Here is a 19,656-nt window from a genome sequence, read left to right as displayed (position 1 = left end):
CATAGACTAACATGACTTTCGGACTAACACAGATCGCCGCAAACTCGACGCAGCATTAATGTAGTTCTTGACCTGCATTGGGGATGCAGCAAAAATGTCACTTCCATCATTTTGCCCCGTAACATTGTAGTATAAAGTCTCCCTAAACTTTCATTGCACGGCGGTGGGGTGCGGTAAAAACCGCACTGCACCTTCTTGGTGTGAAAGGGTCCTTAGTATACAGAATGCCTCCAATTACAGCGTAATGTAAAAAACAGATGGTAAATGGATCCTATTTCATTAATAGGATCCATTCACTCTGTCAATCATAATGCCACTGGACCGTAATGCAAATGCAACTTGCACAATTTGCCTGAATAGCGAAGCATTTCCCATAGAAACCTATAGTGGAATTTCATCTGCTCCAGATTGGAATCAGATGCAAATATCAATTGGACAGAATAGATAGTTGTAACTAAGGCTCAGTGTAAACCAAGCCTGATTCTGGAGCCGAGCTGAGTAAATATAACAGTTAATGCCTATACAGACATTAGATATTTGTCCTAAGTGACTATAAAAAATGTGTATCACTCCTGAAGTAAAAAGAAAAAACTGAGGAAAAAAGATCTGTTTATGAAAAACAAAAAAAAAAGGAACACCGAGAGCCTAATATAGTGTAGTAGGTACTGGTAATTGGTAAATCTTAAAGCATAAGAAAGGGACACTCACAAATCAGGGTTAGCTCATAGGCAACCACTATACATGCAGGTGAGGAGATTAGATCGGTCCCCACTCAGGATTAAGAAGTTGCTCTCTGCACATCGGAAAGAAAAGGGGGTATATCAGCCCTCCAACAGGGGTGGACCCAAATCTTGTATATAGTAAACAGAGGCGCCAAAAGAATAAAATAGACTAAAATTGTTAAAAGTACTGGGAAGGCAGTGGTGGATTTACCTCTATCCAAGCTAGAGTTCACAGAAAATGAGGATATGATGATATTCATTCAATCAGCCTACGACAATACACTCCGCTGGTAAGGGTTTTTTGGGTTGAATTTGCTGATGCTCTTCATTAGGTCTCCTTGATCCAGTCACTACCCCTTGTGGCTTCAAAAAGGACTACATGCAATACAATCAATAAAGGGGTCCACATGACCCTTACCAGTTCTTTATAGCATCTTTCTAACCATTAAGCATTTTACATAGGCTGTATTTCTGTTACCCTTGCATCTAGTAACTGATCATCAAAGTGATAGTTTTGAGAACTACTACTCATCATACTGTGAAAATGTGTGGAGAAGGCAGCAGAGATGATGGGTGGTAGATGAGCAAAAACCATCTTGTATTGTGGAGAACGAAACAATGCTTCCAATTCCTTGCTTGTCATTTAGTGACTTGCCAAACTAGATCATTAATTAACATTGTGGGGTAATTGTACACAAGCTAAATTCTCAGCCAAGATGGTCCCAAATTGTTGTGTCAGCCAAGGGCTACCTAGTATGAGCACAATGATTTAAGTCAACAAGCAACTTCCTGTAATTACAAACCTTTTCTGATAACGAAGGATTCCCCTAGCCTATGGCTAGTGATTGTGTACATCATAAACACAATTATGGAAACATCATCTATTGTAAAGTGGTAGTCTTTAAACCATGCAAAGTTCACAATAAGTAATACATTATGATGTTATATGTCTTGCCATAAGCCTCACCAATGTAAATTTACAGGTGAAGAAGAGTACACAGGTGTTGATGTAAACCCCCATATCCATTAGCAATATGCAAATACTGACTTTTGTGGACCACCATCATCAAACATTGAAAATATGCATGTATATAAAATGTACATTTCTCCCAGAGTGAAATGCACTTTATATTACTTTTTCTGCTATGCTGTTGTCACTTATAGTAGATAGTACAAATCTGACAGGTTGTGGAATAGCCCCTCTCCTCATGGGGGATTCTCAGTATTCCGTTAACTATGTACAAAAACACTCCCTAGAAAGGATCTATACATAGAGTAGATGTTGGCTGGACTGGCTACTCGCTGCACACTGTTTGAGCAGGTGGACTGAGTCTCCCATTACTGAATGGACCAGTTCATCCAAACCGTGTAAGGTTTATTAGACCTTCACTACCTACTGTAAGTGACAGCAACGTAGGAAAAAAGTAATATATAGATCATTTTACTCTTGGAGAATTTTTTTTTATCTATATATTTTAAATTTCATACATTTTTGCGATATATGCCCTTAAAGATTACCATTAGGACACACCTACCCAAATTTGACATTGCAAAGCAGAAACTTCAGTAACAACATTATGTAATGTGTTAGGAGTTCATCATAACAACAACTTTCAAGACAGATGCTATCTCTTGGGGTGCCCTACAGCTGTGCTTGGAAAACCAACACCTCCTGACACCTGGCAATGCCTCCTCTGCATTTGCCAGATTAGACTGGACAGCCTAATGGGATGACACATTTATCTGAACTCTACGATGAAGAGCGTCTCACATTTTCCTGATGGCCCACTGACATTCGGATAGTGGTGACAATGTCTTTACATTATTCTGCATGCCATAATTACATTCGCATTGTCAAGTGGAAACGTCCGGGCAATTATAATACATTAGAGTTGATGATCTCATACAACACACGGGTGGTAATCCTTATTTTCCCATGCATTTATATTATATACATACTTCTTTCTGTTAATTAAGCCGCTTATTACTACTTATTATGGAAAAAACAAATAGCGAGTTGTGTAGCAAGCAGGCACTATTCAGGCACTATTCAGATTATGTTATACTGCTACCTTTGTTCATAAACATAAAAGCAGAGGATATTGTTTCTACAGGCATGGATAAAGTTATGGCACAGGAAGAAAGAAAGAAAACATGCATTCTAAAGACACTCTTCTCTTGTATACTTGTAATGGTTTATTTTTGTGCACAAAGTCTTGAACATCTATATTAGAAGGTATGTAGAAAAAACCTCTGAAACTCAAACTTCAATTCTGTAAACAGATCATGTATCTAGGGTTCGGTATTGGGATGAACAATGATGCAAATATATATGCAAATATATGCAGCTTGAGAATGGACCAATCAAGTTTCACCTAGGTTTAAATTGATTGGTCCATTTCAAGCTGCATACATATGCATAAAAATGTATATAAATCTGCATGATCTCAGACATATTTGCATCTCATTGATCTTTTGTTACTCTTTTTTGCAAGCTTTCCACAAAATATAGAAACCTGCATGACCCATAGCCTTTTTTCCCTCTGTAAAGTTCCCATTTTTCCTCACTCTCTTGAAGGCTTAAGATTGCTTGGCACGTCCATGTATATCATCTTCAATCCGTGGTTCCATCAGTACGAGCCTCTTATACCAGGCTCAGAAAATGCTTCATCTTTGAACTGCTTATATCTACAACACTCATACCTAAATCTTTTTCTCTCATCTCTCTGTAACTCTGGCCTTATTCCTTTTCACAATTCATCTTTCACCTTCTTGTAGCATCTGGAAGTCTGGCTGAAAATGGACTTTTGAAGATAAGTTATTCACCTGTATGAAAGTAACTTGAAATATTGGTATGGTGTGTCGGCTTGTTTTACACAGTTAATGCCAGATTTTTGGGGTCCGCCTGTCTCTTCTACACAACACACCAGCCACCTGCTTATTTTGGAAGCTATTTATCTTGAAAACAGTTGTGAGTAATAATTCATCGTCTTTGCCAGCAAGCATGCCTAGTTCGGTTTAATAACTTCTACATAGACATACATAGTAAAGGATCATGTCAAAGCCCCAGATTTCAGTGCCAAAAAATGCATTAGCCTGAATGCATCATTATAAGGACATGCTGGAATATTCTGCTTAAAAACGAGGCAGTGCAAATATTTTTGAGCTCTGTATTCAAATATTATAGCCCCGGAAATGTCTGCATGAAGGATGGATGGGTATTAAATTACTACTTTCAATGAAAGCAAGTTGACATCTCTAGAATGCAATAATTCAGACTGCCAGACATTCGCTTCTCTCGCTCTATTCTGCCTACCATCTGCTGCACGCAATCATGTAGCTGCACAGAAGTTTCAAAATACTAAAGGAATCTTTCACATTTGGAGTTAAACAGGTCATTAACTGGAGCCCAAACAAGTAGAACTTTTACTGTTTACTGCCAACTTGTTTTAATCTAACAAGACAAAGGGCACTCTGCAAAGTTCTGAAAGCCAAGGCTGCCAATCAGCACTCTTTTTTTTTTTTCATTGTTCCACTAACTTGAGATTGGATTGGTTGCTGTTAGTTACTGCTGGAAGACAACACTGCATTATGAAATAAAGGATAGTGATGCACCTTATTAATAGTGTATAATAAAAGATAAAATATTCATTCTTTTGCTCACTCCATTCACCCCAATACTAAGGGTTAGCAGTGCCAAGGACATGGTATAATGGTTAATTCTGCCTCTGACACAGCAGACCAGGCTTTGAATCTTGGCTCTTCCTGTTCAGTAAGTCAGCACCTATTTAGTAAGGAGTCCACGGGCAAGACTGCCTACTGAGCGTGCCCTTGAGGCTGCAGCTCAAGCGATTTAGGTCCACCAGGAGAAAAGTGCAATATAAATGTCGTTTATCTACTCTCTGTGTTTGCGTGGTGTTCTTTCATGTGCTCCAGTTTACACCCACAGTCCATCAGCATTCTGGCTTACAATTTAAACTCTGGCTCTAGACTGTGATAGAGGCATTACACTGTGAGCCCTATAACAGACAGATGTCACAGGAGCTCTGTTCTCTGCCATGGCCCCCAGAACGTGATGTCTGAATTATACAAAGGCAAGAAATAAATACTATTCTGCCTTCATTACTTTAGATAACCTCATTGTGCCCTTCCAGTAATTATTGGTTTGGAGTGTTAGCATAAAGCTCACATCCAGAAGAAAACTATATAAATTACCACTTCAAGGAGTAGTCTTACTGGCATGCCTCGGAATAGTATAGCTTAAAGAAGAAAAAAAAAAAGCAACCCATTGATTGAATAAAAAGAGATTCTGCAAGTGCTGTGGTGAAGATTTTTGTCACCAGGAAATAATTATACAATCTTGTGCCAACAGTTAAGTCCTAGATACAGTAAATATCTGTCATTATTGAGATATGCAGTCTCCCTGCTGGCTTCCTCCGTCAAGATACCAAGGAAGAGTCCAGCCAATTAGAAATCATTCATGCCCCACTGAGCAATGATTTTCCATACCACTGTGAAACAATAACCGGCACACAAAAAGGATGCTTTTGTGACTCCTCAATTACCACCCACTTTACAGTTTTGCCAAACACATCCAGTAGTCAAGTGTCAGATGTGCACAAAAAAGCACAGTGGTAGCAGCACTGGACAAGAAAAGTGTGCTTTTCAATATGTCTACAAATGAAACCGCTCTGTCATATGCCCCCTGACTGCACTACAACTCTCACTCGAGGTACCATTAACGCTCTCACTGCTGCAAGAATCAAAAAACACTACACAACACTGTAGCGAAAAGGTCATGCATGCAATTAAATGAGATCCTCAGACAAGCCTGCCCTCCAAATTTAGACAGTCCAGCAGGGTGATTGTTCACAGATCGAAATAATAGACACTGAAGTACACTTCTAGCCAGCACTGTAGTGCTTCCAATGTTACACCCAGGCTGTGAAAATATTTGAAAGATAATATTAGTAATCAGACAGCTCACGTAATATGAATCATTATTTGCATGAATGGCAGCCTGTAATTCACTGAACAAAGTGACATCAATACCTCGGCTGATTGAATATCTTCGGATTTCAAAGCACCAGGCACATTACTTATTCGCAATGCTAATATATTGATTTGTTTGACAATACCGTAATGATAGCGGCAGCTAAATGACATTTAACTATGATATGCTATGCATGCCACATATTAGGATGTGTTTGCACAGACAACAAATCACCCACGTTTTCTTTCTTCAGCAGAGCAGCAAAAGATCACATCCATTCATCACATTTAATTTAGTTATACAAAACACTTACAGGAATATTAAAGGTATTGCTAAATAGCCATAGAGCATGTGGATTTGTACTATTAGCAGCTTGTGACTGACATCATGCTTTTTCCATTATCATTCATAACCACATAGATATGTTATTCATATGACTTAAAGTTAACAGCTAAATAGAGTACAGGCACACAGCTACCTCTCTGCATAAAGGCACAGTTGCACATGAGAATGCATTCCTACACAAGCACATGCATGACTTTACTACCTCGTTGTATCAATATGCATTACATACAGCTATACCATAGGTCTGATTCAGTTCTCATACATAGCAATGCATGTGGCTAATCTCTGGCAGGACATACCTTGTTCTGCAAAGAGGTGACGGGTTAGAGTGAGACAAAGCAGGCAACTGAGGGTGCTGCAGAGCCCCATGCTGTGTGTACTGTAGATACCCAGAGATGCTGATGCTGATGCTGCTCCTGCTGCTGTTTGTAGCTCCCAGTTCAGACTCAGGCTGTTCCATAATAGGAATGAGAAGGCGTGCCAGAGCCCGGAACACAAGCCAATGACAGACAAGCGGAGGAGGGAGCCACCACGTGTTGTGTATCTATGAGGATGGGTAGTGCAGAGGATGCAGGGTGAGCAGAGAAAGGGATTTGGACACATTGGAGGCAGGGAGTGATCAAGCATGGTACTGTATGTAATGAGAGGATGCTCTGCCTGCACTGACTAGTGAGAAAAAACATTTCAGCCAAATGCATTGTGTGTTGTGCAAATGCAGGAAAGGCAAACTGTGTAACGTTCTGTAAAGCCATAGCTAAGTGAGATATAAGCTGCTGCAATAATACTAATAATACTAATAATAATAAATAATATTTTATGTAATTCTTATGTAAATTGTAAACTGAGCATAACAGCAAAGAGGAGTTAAACTTTCAGCTATGAAATGCACGAGGGAACATAATGCATCAGTGTTAATTACTTTTACTGAAGAAAAAAGTTTTATAAGCAGATGTTCGCATACGCACCGTAATAGAGTAATACAAAGCCATAATTCTGTACAGGAACGTGTGAATAAAGCCTGAATAAACAGGTGCACATCTTTCTCTTTATTAGTTGCTGAAGTCATTGGCATATTTCTGAGAACAAAAACCTCTTATTATAGGCAGGGTACTGGAGACATAAAATCTAAGCACAGGCATGATGAATGGCACCCAGTCTGACTATGTATGCTCAGACTGGCACTGTTCATGCAATGTGGAATGTTTGGGCAGTGGGCACCTGCAGCCAAAGGAAGCTTGGGTGCCACATAAAATATAATATAAGTGGTGCCTAGAGGACAATGTGGACACAGTAGGCGATGAGTGTAGCCAAGGCTCCAGTGAAGAAGGGACCCTATTCTCACACAGATTCCTCCCTCTGTGATACCTAAATTTAACCACTTCCCAGATGCCTAACCTTAAAGAGGAACTCCAGTGAAAATAATTTAATAAAAAAAGTGCTTCATTTTTACAATAATTATGTATAAATGATTTAGTCAGTGCTTGCCCATTGTAAAATCTTTTAAATCCCTGATTTACATTCTGACATTTATCACATAGTGACATTTTTACTGCTGGCAGGTGATGTAGATGCTGCTTGCTGTTTTGGCAGTTGGAAACACCTGTAAACAGCTATTTCCCACAATGCAACAAGGTTCACAGACAGGAAACTGCCAGGAGTACCATGGTCCTCAGAGTTTCTTGTGGGGGGGGGGGGGATCCACCACAAAATCAGCCATACAGAGCCCCCTGATGATCTTTTTGAGCAAATGAATATATTTCTCATGTAAAATGGGGTATCAGCTACTGATTGGGATGAAGTTCAATTCTTGGTCATGGTTTCTCTTTAACCTATTTTGGTTTCTGGACGTAGAAACTACGTCCAGAAACCATGTGCACTACCGCGCGCCCCCGCGGCCGATCGCGCGCGTGCACGCGCACTCCCGGCCGCGGATTCGGTAGTCAGGGAATCAATATATCGGGCTATGAAGCCCGATCACTGATTCCTCTCCCCCGCTGAAAAAGCGACAGCTTCTCTCGGAAGCTGCGCCTTTTCTGGCCGTTCCCTTCCTGATGCGCCACTCTAAGCGTGTGTTACGCTTAGAGTGACGTCATGTAAACAAACTCATGGCCGCCTTCTTGTGGCCAAAAAGTAATACTACACCTGAAAATGAAAATAAATTAAAATCAACACACATTTACATTATAAATCTATTGTTTACCCCCCACCCTCCCAAAACTACCCAAATAAAATGTTTACTATAAATAAAAAAAACCATTACAATAATAATAAAAAAAAAACATGTAAATATTTACCTAAGGGTCTAAACTTTTTAAATATCAATGTAAAGATGAAATATTTCTATATTTTTTTTTATTTTAAACTTGTTAATAGTGATAGATGCAAAATGGAAAAAATGCACCTTTCTTTCCAAATAAAATATTGTCGCCATACATTGTGATAGGGACATAATTTTAACTGTGTAATAACCGGGACATATGGGCATATACAATACGTGAGTTTTAATTATGGAGGCATGTATTATTTTAAAACTATAATGGCTGAAAACTGAGAAATAATGAATTTTTCCATTTTTTTCTTATTCTTCCTGTTAAAATGCGTTTACAGTAAAGTGGCTCTTAGCAAAATGTACCCCCCAAAGAAAGCCTAATTGGTGGCGGAAAAAACAAGATATAGATCAGTTCATTGTGATAAGTAGTGATAAAGTTATAGGCTAATGAATGGGAGGTGAACATTTCTCTCGTGAAAACCACGGAACCTGAATGGGTTAACTACCCCACACACAGCTAACCTTGACTCCCCAACCCACGCCTAACCATCCCCCTCCCCAAGGCTAGCCTTAACCTTAACCCCCCATGCCAAATCTTAACACATACCCCCACATGCCTAACCTTAACCCCTCCAGTAGCTTTAACACCATAGATATATTTTTCTACTAGTTGTAAGCTGTGTTTAATGCTTTAGACAATGGATAACATTTCAGAGTTTCATCCCACTTTAATTCTGTAATTTTCTGGTAAATAGAAGAGTTCATGGTTGACTCCATGACTTCAAGGAGCCCAGATCCTGTGGCTGCAAAGTTAGCTCAAATCATCACCATTCACAGTCATGCTTAACACAATGTTAGCTAAAGATTTGGCATGCCAGACCCAAGATTTGCACAATCACATTGTTCTCACCTTTCAGAGAAAGAAAACTTTGTGCTACCTCCTCTCCTCTTGGCTTTATTATATTTTCATGCAACTAGTGAAATTTTAGATCTTAGTTTTCCCTGTAGGTTACCTTATGTCATTTGTTTTTTCCTTACCTGTTTTGCTTCAGGTATATTTTAAAGATAAATTGTAACCCCCCCCCCCCATTTCCCGGGATACTTACTTTGGGAGGGGGAAGCCTCTGGATCCCTTTGAGGCTTCCCCCATTCTCCTAAGCCTAATGCTGGATACACACGGTTCATTCCCGCATCGAATGCGCCGCTCGATTCCCGATGAATCGATTATTCCCGAACATCCCAACCAATCGATTATTCCCGAACTTTTCTGAGCGCATTTCGATGATTTTTAGGTCGATTGCCATGTAAAGTATGGCAAATCGACCTAACGATCCATCAAACCACGAATCGGACATGCCGAAAATAAACAAATCGATGGGAATCGAGCGGCGCGTCGGCGGGAATCGAGTGCGGGAACGAACCATGTGTATCCAGCATTTGGGATCCAGCACTGACAACCCCAAGTGCAGTAGTGCCTGCAATATTTATCTTCCCTGGTCATGCGCAGGCGCAGTAGCAGGTTTCTGATCGGTCTCAGGAGAAAATAGCCAAATTCGGTCGGGTCTGCTCTACTGTGGTAGGTGCAAGTCACCGGCACCTGTGCAGTAGAGCGGACCCAATCGGGCTTGTCTATTGCCATCTGAGCCGAATTGGAAAACAGCTACTGCACCTGAATGGATCATGGTAGATAAATATTTCTCTTGCTGGTGTTCAGAGACTGCGAGCATTGGATCCAGGAGGTTGAAGAGGACAGGGGAAGCCTCATTAGGGTTCAGAGGCCTCCCCCTACCAACATAAGAATCTGGGGGAAGGGGGGTATTACATATTTTCTTTAATTATTAACACTATGAAATCTTTGCTATAGACTGGTCTGCATTTGACTTTAGTTTGGCTTTCAACACAGCTTACTTTGCTATCATGAAACACTTTAGAGAGATACAGAATATGCTGCCTTTAATTAGATATGCTGGGCCTGACTGAAGTAAGTGAATAATTAAGATAAGATAAGCACTAAAGCAGAGCTGTGAAACTGACTCACTCAGCATTCAGCAATCATGTCTGCTCTCACTTTGCATCCTATTGATTTTCATGTAGTGTGGCTAGGTTGCTCACAAATGGGACTTGCCATTGTCACTATTACTAGTGGAGTTAGGTTAGGGATGAGCTTCCAAATTCCACAGATTTCCAAGATCGGCACTCCACAGTGGAAATCGTTATGTGGAAATCGAAAATCTGAGATAATAACCGAGAGAACTTGGAAGCATTGGACCAATCGGAGAATGCAGTAGTTTACCATGGAGGTCAGATTACCATGGAAATTGTAGGCCCATCAGATTACTCTGATGTATTAGGCCAATCAGAGTACCTGGTCGTTTACCACAGTTTCTGCTCAGAAATGCAGTTTCCACAAAAAGCGTACATCTGCAAAAAATAGCGGACTTCACAAAAAACATTTTTTTACAATTAACTAACTTTAATGACAAAAAAAAATTACATTCTGCAGAAAGTGGAAACGCTTTTCGGGAAGCAGAAATCCATCGGAATCAGAAATCGGCATTTCCAACCATCCCTATATTAGGCAAGAGTATATGGAAACATGGCACCAGGAAACTTGGGGTGCAGGGTGAAGTCGTTAGTAGAATATTGGCACTGTGTCACTGTGGATCATGACTTTCCTCCATGGGTAGGCTTAGAGATCAGGTCGGGACCCCCCCCCCCCCCTCCCCGACCTGATCTCTAGCCTTGGAGTTACAATAAAGACACAGAGGAATAAAATGGGGGATGTAGGTGGCGTCCACTAAGGATGATAAAACAAAATAGGTATTTAACTTTTTTTTTACATTTTTCGCCTTTAAGTCCTTTAAAGGTTTGATTCAAGCTTAACAATTTTCTTTTTCAAATTTAACAAAGGTCTTTTAATCTAGAGAGAGAAAGCGCAAGTGCTTTGAACCAAGCAGCACCTATATGTGGGTGAACAAAAGACTCCCGTTTCCTGCAAATGCTCAGACTAAACTTATGCAGTCCCCAGCCCACGCACACAGGAGCTGAAAACTGCAGGCAGTAGAGTCATCAGTTCCATATAAAAGTAATTTTTAGCAGGGACGCCTCATGCGGGCTTCTCTCATGGTACCCACCCTAACCCCTCTCTCTCTCTCTCTCTCTCTCTCTCTCTCTCTCTCTCTCTCTCTCTCTCTCGAGAGAGAGAGAGAGTTACCCCAACTGCAAATGCTCTGTACCAAGCATCACCTGTCCTGTATATGGTTGAACAAAAAGACATCCCGTCATTCAGAGCACTTTCACTTTCTCTCCTTATGTTAGTAACAAAGGTCTAAAAATCGAGGACATCCTCAAAATTGATGGCAAGACATACTTGTCTTATTTATAAATATGTACTTTTTTTGAGTAATAGATTCCTTCAAATTTTCCGAATAAGTCTAAAACTGAATTAAAAAAATGTTTTACGTCCCTAAAAAATTTACATAACTCTTTATAAAATAGACACATGAAACAGTGAACATTTTTTTCTCTACAAAATTAAAGGTTGGAAAGCAAATTACATTGCTGGTATGCCAACTATGACATCAATGCCACCAACATTTTTTTACAATAATCACTAAATAAATTAGGCACTGACATGTCGAGATATACTTTTTCATGTTGAGAGATACAGTTTTCACATTTTTTGTGGAATTTTTTTTTTTAGTGGTAAAATATTGTTTTTTCTGCGTGTTCGTGCTTTTGAAAATAACATTGCTGCATACTAATGATATAATGCACAGCAATAGCAAAATGCTGAATATTTAAGTTTAGAAGAAGTAACTGCATTTTGGATTCAGAGAGCCCAGAGTGGCCCCCTAACTCTTACCCCTCCTTAGTTACAGATCAATATTTTTTTCCTTATAAAAGATTAGACGCATACAATACTCGTCAAATGGCTTAGAACACCTCAATTTTTCATTTGTTTGTATTGAAATCCAAACAGTTCAATGTATCATTGTCCTCTGAAATGAAAGCATAGAACAAATCACAGGCTGAAGTCAAAAATAAGAAAGCATGGCATCCACATACTAACCAAAATGTTTTCTAATATTTTGACCCAAAACGTTCACCTTTGGTAAATGTAACTTCTGAACTCATGGCATCCTTTCTACAATGCAAATCAAATATTCTTTAGAAAGTTCTTCTCAACTATGTTGCAAAACTTCCCCAAAATGTGTGGCACATGTAGATTGCTTTGTTTTCACTCTTCTGTCCAGTTCATACCAAACCAGCTGGATGGGGTTTAAATCTGGAGAGTGTTGTGGACACTCCATGTTTACAAGTTTACAGTCCTCTTCTTTTTTCTAAAGTAATTCTGGTATAGATTGGACTTATATTTTGGGTCATTATGCTCATGTAGGATGAACTTCTGGCCCACTAGGCTCATACCAGAGGGTACTGCATGGTGCTGAAAAGTGCTGTGGCAGCCATTTTGGTTCAGGATGCCTCTGGCTCTGTACAAGTCACAAACCCTGGATCCAGCAAAACTACCCCATACCCCAGATCACACTTTCTCTTTCATGTTTGACAGAAGATGTCACACACTGAGCACGTGTTCCTGCAAATACTGTGTGTGTGTATTACTGTGTGTGTGTATGTGTGTGTCTGCGCGCACCTGTAATGTATGCTAACTTTTCCTTTTTTTTTTTTTTTTTTTTAAATCTAAGTATTAGGATGTGCAATGCTTCATATTCATCTGGTAAACCATTAAGAAAACATTGTGTGAGCCTTTAGGGGCTTTACAAATTTCTGCAAGAACTCCTCTAAAAATGTGAGCTAACCTTTATTTAAGTTTTAATAACAGGGACTTGTTAGAGAACAGAACACATGCTGTGTTTTGTTTTTCATTTTTTCCATTTTGAACTAATAATTTAAATTCTTCTTAAATTTGAAGTTGGAAACATTTGTCAACCCCCTCACTTACATAGCTGCCTTATATAGAAAACCTGAACAAAATGTTCTTTGTAGCTGCAGATAAGAGTTATTGGCTGTTCACAGGGTATTTATATTGTTAGTGTACTTATACTTAAACTTGAAAACTTGATCTTCAATGTAATCACAGTATGAGCAAAGTAAAAGTTGATGAACGCTCAAAACCCCCTTCAAACCATACTACTATTCTCAGTGCAGGATCTGGCGAGCCAGGCCAATCCACAAGTACAAGCGAAGAATAATCCGCAGACCAGACAAGGTCGGTGAAAAAAGCTGATATTCTTTATTCTCCACATGACAGAGGACAATTAAAACCACATGATCAACTGATGCGTATTGGGCCTACAATCCGCCCTTAGTTTCATTAAATAAAAAGCTGCATTACTTGTTCCATGTTAAGAGTTGTTTATCAGTTGATTTGCCGGTGCAATTAAATGTATACTATACTGTAAGAGCAAGATGGACCTTAGAGAATGGTTTAGGGAACATATAGGAGACATCAAGGATAATAATGAAAAGGCATATCTCGTTATTTGGACGTGGGTATCAGCAGACTTCTAATAGGTTTGTGTGTAAACTATCGCTAATCGGGGACCAATCGTTGAGTTGGGTGCTCAATGTGGATAGTAGAAAAAATGGTTGCAAATGATTGGCTAAAACTAGCGGTGATTTGGGTGCCGGGGTTTGTGTTAGAAATTGGGGGAGGGGTTAGTTTTAGGCACTTGAAGGGGGAGGCATAGTGGAAGGCATTAGGTGGGTGTGATGAATAGCGGAAAAGCCGCCGCGTGTTCTGACAGTAAGGCGGCTGATTCCGCGTCTGACGCGGCGGTTTGTCCGCATCGGCATGTGTCTGGGTTGTCTGGAACTAATGGTGCACATGGGAAGGATGGCGTGGGGGCCGCCGCGTGTTCTGATGGTAAGGCGGCAGATTCCGTGTCCAGTGTGGCGGTTTCCCCGCAGCAACATGTGTCTGGGCTGTCTGGAACTAGTAGTGCACACAGATGAAGAGCTACGCGCGTGCACTGCAAGACAAGCTCTTTATACCAATAGGAGGAAGATCAGCTGATCAGGGCGGTCAGCTGATTCCTGCTCAGTCAGTGATTGGTTGATAGGAACTGGGCAGCGCTGTGGGCGCTTTTACTATATATATCTCCTGCTGTTCAGTTGCTGGTTGTCTGGCGTTGCGAATGCTTACGTGTTAGCACTCAGACCTTAGTCAGATCCTTCAGTGTGGTGGAACCAGGTGGACCTGGGAATCCACACTTAGCCAGTTACTGTATATCATCTGTGTTATTCTCTAGCATAGTTCCAGGGTGTTGAGATCACAGCCCTCACACCCCAGACTAGGAATACTGTATATCATCTGTGTTATTCTCTAGCATAGTTCCAGGGTGTTGAGATCACGGCCCTCACACCCCAGCCTAGGAATACTGTATATCATCTGTGTTATTCTCTAGCATAATTCCAGGGTGTTGAGATCACGGCCCTCACTCCCCAGACTAGGAATACTGTATATCATCTGTGTTATTCTCTAGCATAGTTCCAGGGTGTTGAGATCACGGACCTCACACCTCAGACTAGGCCTTGTTCTGTTATCTGTTATGACCTATAGCGTTCCTGACTATGCTTCTGATCCCTGATTTGGTACCTTGCATATCTGATTCTCTGTTGCCGACCCGGCCTGCCTGACCTTCTGGCTGTCACCCCCCCCCCCCCCCCCCCCGCAGGGTGTCCAGCCTTTGCGCAGGGGTCCCCGGCTCTACAGAGAGGACACTGTTTCTTATCAGTCAGGGACTCCCTCTCCAGGTGTCCTTGACTGCAGTAGAGTCTTCTCTACTTATTGGACCACCTGCTACCCCAGTGGTCCAAAGGTTACTGTTGCACCAAAACACTTATACTCTCAGGTGTCTAGAGGTTAGTCATATCTGATTATTGGCGATTCTGCAGATCCCCAATATTCAGGTATATCTGTATTCTTGAGGATACTGCAGATCGTCAAGGATCAGATTCTCTCTCTGGTTGCTGACACCTATCGTTACAGTGGGGTGGTTAGTTTTAGGCACTAGGAGGGGAGGATTCAAGTGAGAATGTGTGCCAGGTAGTGCATATTAAAATATTGTTAATTTAAATTACCAATATTTTTTATTAGCGGTATCACCCAAAGACCAACTCATAAGGTGACACCACAACACTTATGCATGAAAAGGGCCCCATAGGTCTGCATTTTTTAGAGAAACATAGGGGTAATTGGAAAAGCCTAAAATGTAGCTGTATTTATAAAGTTAAAATTAGTAGCAGGTGGGGATATTTTGATATAATTTTACTTCAGATGGAGTCTATGTAAATTTATAAATGTGATTCTTTGATATCTAAATTCTGTAGATCTCTACATTTTGATATTGAATTAAACATAGAAGCATAATTATAATTGGGTAATTATGATTGCAGAAATAGAAATTTTAGTGGTCGTATTATGCAAAAAGGGTGTAAATAGCATAAGAAGGTTCACCACAATCTACATCTTCATGATTGTTGTAAAGATAAAAGCCACTAGAGGGTGTAGTACTTGCCTATCTGATGCTGAAGAAGCCTGGTGTTACAGGGGAAACATGTTGATCTTTTTAAACTGCACAGACACCCATTCATGTGTTAGCTAAGCACATTGCAGATGCCTTGGGATACCAAGGCAAAAGTAAGCTGAACTGCCGAGTGTCCATGTTAGACATTGTTTGGGGCAACATTGCAATGCATAGCTGGATAATACACCACAGAGTACTATATTTTTTATGGTGTGGGGATTGTCAGGGCCGGATTTCTGGGAAGGCCACAAAGGCCATGGCCTAGGGCGATATAAATCAGATAAGATCAGAAGGGCGGCAGGACTTGGAGAGAGAAGAGGTCATATGTCAAATTAAATCACCTCTTCTGGTTCCGCAGCGCAGCCAACCAGCCAGCACTGGCTCTGCACTAATAACTGAATTCCATCACTTCCTGATGTGTTATGACAATAAACATCACCTCCTGATGATCCATTCCTCTGTATGATGGACATACAAATCAATGTGAGAAATACCAGGGATTTACATTACAAAGCAGATAGAACTAAGTTCTGCTGAGTTTTAATGCAGGCATTCCCAAACATCAATGAGCTCTGCTAGTTTCTTCACTTTCTCTTTTACAGCTGTGACACTGACCCCAGCAGCTGTTAATTACACTCTTATCTCTACCTAAATTTTTGGCTTCCTAGCCAGCAGTGGTCTCTTCTCTTCCTCAGTTAACTTTTTCCTGACTTATTTTCTGTCCTTCTGTCCTACCACCTATGAGAACTGCAGGGATAAACATGCTGTTTGCTTCCCTTTCATTGCTAAACTGTCACTTTAAAGGACACCTGAGCTGTTACTACCTCTATGCTGGTGTGTATGGTTTGTCATCCTTATACTTTCCTGTAGCAGTAGAGCATTGTACCATCTTAGCCATCAGTGAAAGTAGAGAGTTTTGAATCTGGATGATACCATTTATTGGTTTAAAAGAAACTTCTTCAGACTTTGTTCCTGTATACTGTCAATATGTTAGAGCATACCACCATATGTACATTCAACATTCAAAAGGGATGTATAGATTTTTCAGCACATATAAATAAATGCAATTCAGATGCTTTAAAGTGGAGCTGAATTCTTGGACAGGACAGAAAGAAAACAGAGAAATGCACCCTGTATGTGTTTAGAGAACCTATCTAATTCCCCCTCATCTGTGTCTAATCACAAGTTGTAATTTGATATCTACCCTGTGTTACTTGACTGCCACAACAACTAAGCTCATTTGAAAACACAGGATGTTAACAATATGTCTGCTTCCATGAAAGCAGGGAGTAGACACACTGCACATTTATTACAGGATTTATATCAGCTGTAACAAAGAAATGTTTTTTTTTAAAGGTTATGTTGTTGCATATCTTTTAGAGCAGATAGGAAGTTTTGAGTTCAGGGCCACTCTAATTACAACAGAACATCCAAAGTGGGCTTGACCTGTCAAGACCCACTTTGGATGTTCTGTTGTAATTAGAGTGGACCTGAACTCAAAACTTGCTACTTACCTGTTCTCCCTGTAATTTCTCGCACCTGCCCAGATGTGCACAGCACAGGAGGCCGGTACAGTGTTATGTATTCTTGACAAGTACCGGTCATACATCAGCATCATTTCTCAAGTATGCATGCCCAGAACACTATCGGCTGCTGTGCACATTCGGGCAGGAGCGCAAATTACAGGAATTATTTGTTGAATGGGGCAGAGCAGCACAACTGAAATGAGCCCATTCAAACCAGTGGTCGTTAGACAGAGTGTTGAACAGAATGTTTTTTGGTGGTGGTGGTGGTGGTGGAGGTTGGTGGTGGTTGGTGACAGCAGGCCTAGGGCACTTGAAAGTACAAATCCAGGCCTGGGGATTGTGCAATTGAATATGTGCTTTTGTGTGGTGAAATTCACCTTTCTAGATAAAGGATTCACTGATTATGGAAAAACACATAAAGTCATGTTTATTATATGATTGATATTAGTCTTGCTAAGCATGGAACTTGCTTTTTTGTTTATTAGAAAACAATTCAAAGGTCAGGCAAACGGAGTTCCAACATAAGGTTAACCAATTGACCACTACAAGTTTTGTTCCCTTTATGGACAAGAGCAATTTTCACCTTTCAGTGCTTCTACAATTTATTTGCCAATAACTTTATCACTACTTATCACACCTAAATTATCTATCCGTTGTTTTTTCACCAAATTTTGGGCTTTCTTTGGGTGGTACTTTTTGTTAAGAGTTATTTTATGTATATGCATTTTAATGAGAACAATGAGAAAATACATTGAAAAAAATTATTATTTTTTCAGTTTTCAGCCAATATAGTTCTAAAATAAAACGTGCTACTGTTCCTGCAGCATTACTTATATATGGAGCTATGTGTGCATTTGTATGTGTACCTTTGTTTTGTGTGTGGAGGATAATATTGCTAGAACATGGATGGGGCTTAGTGCCAGCTAAATGGCACTGAGCCATTAAAGACAGGTTCACACATACTACATTTACTACTTATGGTGTTGGACACTTTAAGTCACCTGACCAAAATTGTATATCAGGAATCTAAGCCACAGAAGCATTTAAGCAACAAAAATGTAATTTCGTCATGCACTGCTTAGTGAGCTTTCCAATGGCATGTTTGCAAATCTACTGTAACGATCTTACCTTCCAGCGTCTACGGTAATGGGACTTCCGCTCTGCCATCTTCGGCTGGCGTACCCAGAATTCCCCGGGAGGTGCATCAAAGGGCTTGCATGCGCAGTTTCTCCTGTCGGGCGCACGCAGGGCAGAGCAACCTTTACAGGCTGAGAAGGCATGTCTGACAGGAGGGGCTGTCATCCTGGGGGCTGGATCTGCTTTGCCTCTTGGGTATTTTAGGCCAAGTGAGTAATTTGCTCACTGGCCTTGATACTAATCAGTTCGCTGGTTCTTGGCCTTAGCTAGTGAGAATCTGTGAGAGCTACATTTCATATATTGTGCATCAGCTCGATATATATGTACTTTAGTCAGTCAGTGATATATATTTGTAATATTGTATTTTGATCTGTGTACCGACCTTTGCCTGCCTCTTTGACCTCGAATCTGCCTAGCCCCTCTGTACTACTGACATCTGATATCTGTGTATGACTCGGCCTGTTTCTGACTTCGCTCCTGTGTTATCCTTCCAATACGACTGACATCTGATATACATGTATGACTCTGCCTGTTTATTGACTACGATTTTGCCTAGCCCTTCTGTACTGTTACTATCTGCTCTCGTGAATGACCTCGGCACATTTCTGACTATGCTTTTCTCACTAGTACTGTGTATTGCACTTGTTACGCTAGCCCTCTTCACGTATCAGCGTGATATCTACCCAGAGTTGTGCTTTAGGAGCAATAAATGTAAAGATGAAAAAGCAGAGTGCAAAAGGAAACAAACTTAGCAAAATATTTTCATTTCTAGCAAAACACCTCTGAAGAGGAGCATCCTTGTAGCCACTTGCTTACTGAGAAAGTGTATTTCTATGGCTGTTCTTCTAATTATGCAGAGTGTATTGTATCTCTTTTTTGCAGCTAAATGAAAATGTCAGATTTGTTTTTCTGGTGAATGCACTACAAAGGAAGGCATGACAGTTCTAATACAAAATACAAACTGTAGGTAGCTTTTTTAGATATCTTTTTCTGCACTACAGCTGAGACTTGCCACACATTGAATGAGATCTTGTGAATGGCTACAGAATTGAAATTTTGTTTCTTTTAATTTTTGTTTCTATGGCAAATTGACTGCAGTGTTTTCATATCATAG

The 19,656-nt window shown here is 40.3% G+C and overlaps 1 protein-coding gene across 2 annotated transcripts in view; it reads right to left on the bottom strand.

Moving 5' to 3' along the window:
- EPHA10 (EPH receptor A10) overlaps positions 1-6,470 on the bottom strand; it is a 766,354-nt gene extending 759,884 nt beyond the window's left edge. For both annotated transcript variants that reach the window (XM_068269039.1, XM_068269040.1), the window contains exon 1: positions 6,360-6,470. In XM_068269039.1, coding sequence (XP_068125140.1) covers positions 6,360-6,429 — 70 coding nt within the window. In that variant the 5' untranslated portion in view covers positions 6,430-6,470. The remainder of the gene's footprint in view (positions 1-6,359) is intronic.
- Between the last annotated feature and the right edge of the window lie 13,186 nt (positions 6,471-19,656).

This window comes from Hyperolius riggenbachi, chromosome 2, assembly GCF_040937935.1.
Source record: "Hyperolius riggenbachi isolate aHypRig1 chromosome 2, aHypRig1.pri, whole genome shotgun sequence".
Classification (NCBI taxonomy): Eukaryota; Metazoa; Chordata; class Amphibia; order Anura; family Hyperoliidae; genus Hyperolius; species Hyperolius riggenbachi.
This window is presented reverse-complemented; position numbering and strand designations above follow the sequence as displayed.